The sequence below is a fragment of the Lynx rufus genome, unplaced genomic scaffold, assembly GCF_022079265.1.
Source record: "Lynx rufus isolate CCGP_SWC_20201006 ecotype Redwood Valley unplaced genomic scaffold, mLynRuf1.p SCAF_6, whole genome shotgun sequence".
Classification (NCBI taxonomy): Eukaryota; Metazoa; Chordata; class Mammalia; order Carnivora; family Felidae; genus Lynx; species Lynx rufus.
This window is the reverse complement of record NW_025814878.1, coordinates 130,009,228-130,017,256: the sequence shown is the minus strand read 5'-3', so window position 1 is coordinate 130,017,256 and position 8,029 is coordinate 130,009,228. Positions and strand designations below refer to the sequence as shown.

The 8,029-nt window shown below is 47.4% G+C and overlaps 1 protein-coding gene across 1 annotated transcript; it reads right to left on the bottom strand.

The window, feature by feature from the left end:
* Positions 1–372: 372 nt before the first annotated feature.
* Positions 373–7,024, bottom strand: EDN1 (endothelin 1). Its single transcript, XM_047102887.1, has 5 exons — positions 6,646–7,024; positions 4,950–5,118; positions 3,391–3,549; positions 3,120–3,233; positions 373–1,515 (listed from the first exon to the last, which is right to left on the bottom strand). Exons 1-5 carry the CDS (start codon positions 6,707–6,709, stop codon positions 1,413–1,415), a joined length of 609 nt encoding a protein of 202 aa, XP_046958843.1. The 5' UTR covers positions 6,710–7,024; the 3' UTR covers positions 373–1,412.
* Between the last annotated feature and the right edge of the window lie 1,005 nt (positions 7,025–8,029).

Here is an 8,029-nt window from a genome sequence, read left to right as displayed (position 1 = left end):
TGAACGGGGGAGGGTCAGAGAGAGGGAGACGCAGAATCTGAAACAGGCTCCAGGCTCTGAGCTGTCAGCACAGAGCCCGACGCGGGGCTCGAACTCACAGACCGCGAGATCATGACCTGAGCCGAAGTTGACCGCTTAACCGACTGAGCCACCCAGGCACCCCTAAGAAACCATTTTCAATCACTTCCTTTCATAATTCTTAGCATCATGGCCCACTTCTTGGGAATTTCAGAAATGACTCAAAATCAGTACAGTAGGGAAAAAATATTTATTTTCTAAAGTCATTACCTTGACAGGCAAAACAAAGCATTTTTCTCAATTTCATTCAGAAATACACTTAAAAAAATACATAGACCAATATGGCCTGCCCAGACATATATTTAACATGGTAAATATAAGGAATAAACTGTTAGAATATAAATATCTATAAAAAAATAAGTACGTCAAAATTTATTCCAACCTCTTCCATTAGCCACTTACATAAAGGAAAATAATTTCACTGCTTTAAAGCATAACCAAATGTTTACTTTTCAATGTCTTCCATAAACAATTCTATACCATTGTGTTTCCAAAGATCAAGGCAAGGGAACCTCCTGTTTCAATGATCTTTTTTCTTGTGGATCAGAGCTAGTAGATTACCATGAAACGTTACATCTACTACTGACGTGTTAGACTAGACATCTATGAGGCCAAGATTTACAACGGGGGTTTTGGGGGGAGGGGAGGGCAGGAGGGGGAAGAGCGAAGGGAGGCAATAATTAAAGGTGGGGAAATACTTCTTGCCAGAGTGCAATATAGGTGAGGTAGACTCATATTCATCAAACCCATCCTGATTTTACAGTAGTAACAGTGTCTTTCAGTTTGCATTTTTGTGAATTAAAAAAATAATAATAAAAGTCTTTTGCTTTTTTTCTTTTTTTTTTCACTTGAGTGTCCTTCGAGTGTGTTTTCAATTTGTGCATTCCTTAGAAAATCTTTGCATGGACTTTGGAGCTTCTCCCTGAAACGTGCCAGGCGCCTGAGTGAGACACAAACACTCCCTTCGGACCCTCTTCAGAAATTCCACCGCGTGTGGAATCTCCTGTCCTCCCTCTGGAGGATGCCACCCTAATCCACAAGTCACTGTGTCTCTCTGCTTTCTGCGTGGTCCAACTATCACCCCAGATGAGGAAAGACGGAAGCGGTCACCACTGATGGAAGCAAATGAAGACAGATTGGGGGGACTCCTTAACCTTCCCTGGAATGTTTACAGTGAGGACACTGGCCTGTTGCCAGTCTGGAGCAAGAAACGGTCTAAGCAGGGAGGATGCTCTGGCTCTGATCCCAGCCATGTGGAGAGAGTGCAGAATCAGCCACAGGGTTCCCTCCGGGGAGGAGATGGCATGTGACAGGCCCCGGCCACCTGCCATCAATCAGTGCGTTCGGTTGTGGGTCACTTTCTTCTCTCTGTAGACCTCCGCTTTCAGCTTTGCAACACGGAAAGCTGTTTTGATGCTATTCCTGATGGCGTCCAACCTATTAAACAAGACAAGAGAAAACAAATGTTATTTTCTTAAAAATCATTGCCGGGCAAAAGAGGCATCTAAAATTAGAATCTAAGTCCAGTGCCTGAACTTTCGCCGCCGACCGCAACAGCATGCTTCCCTTTGTTAACCTCAAGTGAAAATAAAGCCTGCCCCTTATGCTTGGAATAGGGGGGAGAGGAAGGGAGCAGCGGTCATATCTAAAGGGAACTGGGCATTAAATACAAATTTAAAGTACAATTTCAAGGTAAGCTAGAGATATCGTCTTGTCTCCTGTGCTCCGTCCGAACTACGACCACCACGGGACGCTACAGAGAAACTGACTCAACGTAGGCTTCAAATAATCATGGATATCTGCTTTGTCACGTAAAGAAATTAAAGGTAACTTGATGGGAAAGAAACTTTAAAAAGAGAGGAGGAATATATAGCTTTGCTCCAAGCAAATATGGTACCGCAAATAAAAACCACATATATATACACACACACATATATATATATACGTATATGTGTATATATATGTGTATATATATGTGCATATATGTATATGTGTGTATATATATATATATACATATATTGCATTGACATGAGTTGCTATAATAGAAACTAATAGAAAAACAATAATAATTTCCAAGTCTGTTTACCTAACCCTGTGATCTGGGGGAGGAGCATCAGTGGCCTGAGATTATAAATATGGAAAGTGCAATGGCAAAGTGAGAAGTCACAGACAGCTAAGGATGTCCCACACACCAGCAGTAAACCCCTCAGAAGTAGTTCATGGCTGTCAGGACTGTGCTCAGAACACTTTGAGCATAGAACCTCCTGCCACTGGATTTCTAGGAAAAGTGCCCGCGGACCACGATGGGGAAATGTTGAACACGTGACAGATCTGAATGCAGGTTTCTCCCCTCCAGCTTGTGAATGCTGACATGTCTGGGATATGGAAGGGTCATCACTCAAGAGGTCGAGAGCCATCACAACCCTACGGTGTTGCCTGATCTACGTTCTTTCTCTGCCCCAGCTCACGACCTACTAGAAAATGGGAGAGCTTTTCAGAAAGACATTGGCTTTCCACCGAATGCACTTCCCTGTTTAAAAAAAAATAAATAAATAACCCCCCAACACAGCTCGTTCTAATTCTCACCAACCCTACCTAATGACTTTATTCTCCCTTGGGCCATTGGAATAACTGCTACAACTTTTGGAAACCTTAATTATGTGGGACACCTTGATTTAAAAATAAAATAAAATAAGCAACCAAAAAAAAAAAAAAAAAAAAAACAACCCCAAAACAAAAACCCTCTCCCTGAAAGGACCGTTAATTTCTCAAGCAAAGCGGTAAATACACTGATGCAGAAAAGCAAGGACTAGCTATGACCAAATGACAAAGGTGTCTGTAGATGTATTCTGTTTGGACAATCTACCTTCAGACTGGGCGGCATGTGCTTAAGATCACCAAAGTGCGTAGGGGGCAAAGGTCTGCATTCAAGGTCTTCAAAAAAACATCTGGGAGGGATTCCTCTGCTCTTTTTAATCCACAGACTACGAAAATCTGTGTTCTCTTCTTCCAAGCCTTTCTCCTATTTGCGAGTCTCTTACCTTCTTATTTTTCTTCCCGCCACCAGCTGGTGATGAGTACACTTTTCTCCAAGCTCAGAACAGTCTTTTCCCTTCTTCTGGTCATCCCAGCCCTTCTCCATACTGTCTTGACCCCTGTTACAAGACAGATGGGGAAATGTACTTCAGCAATGGGACTCTCCTTCCTCACAAAGTCTCTGTTAATTTCTCTTAAGCAAAAAGGCAGCAACATCATGACAGGACGATCGGGAGGCCATAAAACTGATCGAAAGCAAAGGTGTTTCTACCTCACCTGAGCTCTTTTCCCACTTGGCAAAAAGTCCAGCACTTCTTGTCTTTCTGGCTGGCACACTGACATCTGTTCCTGTGGTCTGTTGCCTTCGTGGCAAATAAGTCCTTTAAGGATCGCTTAGACCTAGAAGGGCTTCCAAGTCCATACGGGACGATGTGCCTGTTATCAAAAAAGAGGAATACAAGATATTAGCATGATTAACAGTCTTCAAAACGACGCATTCTGTGGCGCAAACTCATTGCAGCGGGGCACAAGGCTCTCACCACACAGCTCCCGGTAGCCCAACTTAGGAGGGTCAAGTGTGAAGGTAGTCAGGGTCCCACACCCATCAATGGCCCTGAGCACGTGTACCCCTCCAGGAGAAAACCATCTAACTCGACGAAATTCCATTTTAATTTCTAACAACGTTCTCTTTGGGGTGTTTCGTTTTTTGTTTTGTTTTTTTTGTTTTTGTTTTATTTGTTTTGCTTTGGTATCTATTTCTTTTTTTTTTTTTTTTTCCTTTTTACTTTTCTAACTTTCCATCTAGTTAACAGTTCTTGGGAGGGGGGGCGGGGGGCAGAATTCAATGCAAAATCATGACTCACAAGATTTTGAAAATCTCTTTCCAGTTCAAGTCACGTGATAATGCTAAAAGTGCCCCCTGCCGGGGGCCGGGGAGGACACACTGCTGCACCCACGTTTGCACATCTCCTGCAATTGGTGACACCAGGTGACTAGTAGAAGGACTCGTTTGCCAGAAGGCTCTCTAGTAATTTCCAAAGTGTCCCTTTTGAGTCTCACCTAAAAGGGATAAAGTCATCCCCTTGGAAGGATCACCTTTTAAGTTATTAGGGTCACTGTGGGTTTTGTTTGATTTGATTTTGTTTGGACTCTGGTCATGCCTCGCCAAAATGGGACCCGGCGTGTTTTTGTTTACGGCTGCTTCTGACGGGTGAGCTAGTTTCCAGGGTGAAGGGATGGGAGACTGTTTTCTTCGAGCTGGAGGCAGAAGAGAAATCTATGGGCCCTGTTTCTATTGCTGTCTTGAAATAGGCTTTTCTAAAGGGAAAGCACAGAGGGGTCAGGACATCCACCTTCTGGGTCCAGCCCTGCCACGGACTCACTCCTTGGGTTTTTGCTTTTCCCTAGGTAAAAGGAAGGGATTGATGATCACTCTCTACCACCCTTTCTGCCTCAAGAGTAGCACAGGTTAGACTAACCCACATGCCCTCAGTAGCTTATTCCCGAAGCGCGGTCAGACACCACCAGAACATCCCCCTCCGAAATGCGTGGCAATGACCTGCCTGTCACCACCATTTTCCGTCTCTCCTGTCATGAGTGTTTGAGCCACAGGGTCTCAGAAGACCCCCCCCCCTTCCCTGGCTGTTGCAAAGACCCAACCTGCCTGGGAATTCTCAGGAATAGAGGGGCACTGTCCCCACCCCCCGAGGCACCTTCACGTCCTTCAGAATCCAGACCAGGGGCTCCCCGCAAAGCGACTAGCAGGAAGTGGGCTCCAGGCTGGAGCGGCCAGAGGTGAGGGATAGCTAGCGTTCCGACGCCCTCTAGAGACTCACTCGGGAGTGTTGACCCAGATGATGTCCAGGTGGCAGAAGTAGACACACTCCTTATCCAACAGGGAAGAGCAGGAGCAGCGCTTGGACCGTCGGGGCCGCCAGGGCGCACTGGGAGCCGGCTTCTCCCCTCCGCTGTCCAGGCCAGTGCTGAGCTCCGCGCCCAAGACCGCTGGGGAGAGAAAAAAGCCGGTCAGCCGGGCACTTCCCCGGGGATCTAGCCGGGCAGATCAAAGCCCACCTTCAGCCGGCCTTCGGCAAGAAACACAGAGCGGAAAGGGCTCTTTATGTGACTTCATCTTTGCCCCCACTGGCTTACCCACTTTCAGGGAGATGACACGTGTGCAGGGGAAACAGCCACCAGAAAAGGGGACCGGCCCCCATGAAGCAGCCCCCAGAGGAACGCCCAGACATGCTGCCGGTGGCAAATCTGGGTGGCTTCTGCATGGGATTCAGGAGGACGGTGCCTTCAAGTTGGCCGATGACCAAAGAGCTAAAGTTGAATAAATCGTCTGCCTCTTCCTCGGTTGGGAGCCACGTCCCCATGCAGGTGAGGGGAGTACCGACCACTTCACGCCTGGTGGAGGGCAGGGACTAGCCCAGGTGATACGCAGCCCTCAAAATTAGGTGGAGGTCAAGAGCTTTCGGGGGGTGAGTGGAGAGAAAGAAGAGAAACCGGCTGTACGATACTCATCGCAGGTGGTAAACTCTGAGGAAACCCCTGATCTCGGGTGAGACTGAGCAGCAGCTTGGGGACCTAATCAAGGTTCTGTGGGCTTCGAATTGGGAACCCCGGGAGAAGGATGGCACGTGTCGGATTCACCACCTCCCCCTTCCCCACCGAAGAATCGCCTCTTCTCACTGACAAGTTAGCCATGTGGCTTATCTGCCCAATTTTGTACATTTCAAATGATCAGACACATTCCAGGATTTTCATTCCCTTGACATCTTTTCTCTTTAGTCAGGGTCATGAAAAGACACACACAAAAAAGGGCATTGACCCTCAGAAGGGGGAAACAGGCAGATGCACACAGACTATCTAAACCCTTAAGCAGCCAGCCTTTATCCTAGCTCCCCTCCCACGACAGGTGAATACAACTGAAAATAGACCTCACGCTGTTTTGGGTGCCAAAAACCTGCCAAAAAGGCCTAAAGTCAATAACGACAAATTTTAAAGAAAACATCTGCTTCACCCTGAAACTGCCCCGGGGGGTTGTTCAGCAGACCGTTCGGCAGGTGATTTTACTGCTCATATATTGCTCGAATGACTGGAATAAAATTCCTTGGCTCTGAGCTGAAATGTTTAAATATTTTACACCTTCACTCGCTATTTAAACGGTCTTGAAATAAAATACAGAAGTTCCTACATGTGCTGTTACCTGTACGAACACCTACACCGCGAATATACCTCCGGCGAAATTGTATCTTGTCTTTACTTTTCTTGAATTGTATTTTTAAAAGCCAAGGAAGGATACTACACAAGAATAGTATGTTACTTTAACGCCATAGGAGCAATTGTTTTCAGCAGAGGGATTTTTTCCCCCCACTAAAAAAAACTGAAGTAACTTTAGGCAGTTATTGCCAGGCACTTGATATCTGACCTGCCGTAATAAAAAGAACGGGAAAACAGAAGCAGGAAAAACACGAAGGTGGACAAGAAGACATTAACATTCAGAGATTTACAAGTCGCCGTGCCTACCTGCTTCTGGAGCTCCTTGGAAAGCCACAAACAGCAGAGAGAAAATCACGGGGAAATAATCCATTGTGGTGCAAAAAAAAAATTAAAAAAAAAAAAGGGGGGGGGGGCGCGGATCAAAATCCTCCCCTGCCAACGAAACCCAGAGGAAAACGAAGAAAAAGAGCTTCAGTTGCCTCAAAGCGCTTCTGGTTATTCAGATCTCAACGCGATCCTTCAGCCTCAGGGCGCTTTTAACGGGCAGCAAAAGAAGTTTCTGCCAGGAGGGCCGGCAGTGGGAGCGGTCTGAAGACGCACGCGGCGGTGGCGTGCGGGGGGGACCCGGCAGCGCGACCGAGGACCCTCTGCGCGCTCGCCGCAGCGCCAATGCAGAAGCGCGTCTGACTAGGACAGCTCTCCGCCGGCTTTTTATATTGAACCCCTATAGAGTGGGGGTAAACAGCTCCAACTTTATTCCAGCCCCAGACAATGTTATTGTGTTATTAGTCACCAGCAGGCAACGTGCAGCCGGAGATAAGGCCGGGCTCTAAAGGAAATCACTGCTAACTTCAGAGGCAGACGCCCGCCGTCTGACAATTCAGGGGCAGGGCTAAGAAAAAGAAAATACCCATTAGAGAGACCTTTGGTAAACCTGCCCGTGCAGTGCTTGAGTCTGCTTCCCCTTTGCGAGCTGCCAGCCCCAGAGTTCAAGAATCAGAAGAGGGACTCCAGAAAAGTCATACCATTGGTATGAAAAGTATGAGCTACAGTTTAAATAGATTGTATTGTTGTGCGCGGGGTTTTTTTTTTTTAATTGTTGTTCCCTGCATTCTCCTTTTATGTCGCCCGATTCCTTAGCGTTGATCACACAAGGGAACGCTCTCCCCCTTCACCCCACCCCACCCCCACCCCCGCCCACCACTGGGGGTCACATTATTGTGGCAGATCAACATATTTGTCCCTTACTCCCGGCCCCCTCTCCCCCCTCCCCCCCCCCCACCCAAGTCTTTTTTGCTGAAGTTCTTTGCGTGCGCAGTGAAAAAGATCCGTGGAGGAACAGCAAGGAAACGACGTTAAAAAAACAATTAGAGTCCTTGCGGGCACGCAGCCCGGTGGCATGGAGTACAAGCCCCCGTAAGTTTTCTTCTGTGCCCCCACCCTCTTTCCGCTTCCCCCCCCCAACGCCCCAGGTTCGGTAGCACCCACCGGTGTTAAGAAATAGCGGGAGAGGACCGCCAGGGGGCGATGCAGAGCCACAGGGGCTGATGTTTCTTGAGAACAAAAAGTAAAAACCTTGGCTCCCAGATAACAGAGGGAAGGCAGCCCAGATGACCGCTCAGGAGTGGCAAGGAATAGAAGGGGCTGCCTCTCGGAATATGTGCTTACTGCCAGCGCGGGGACATCTTCC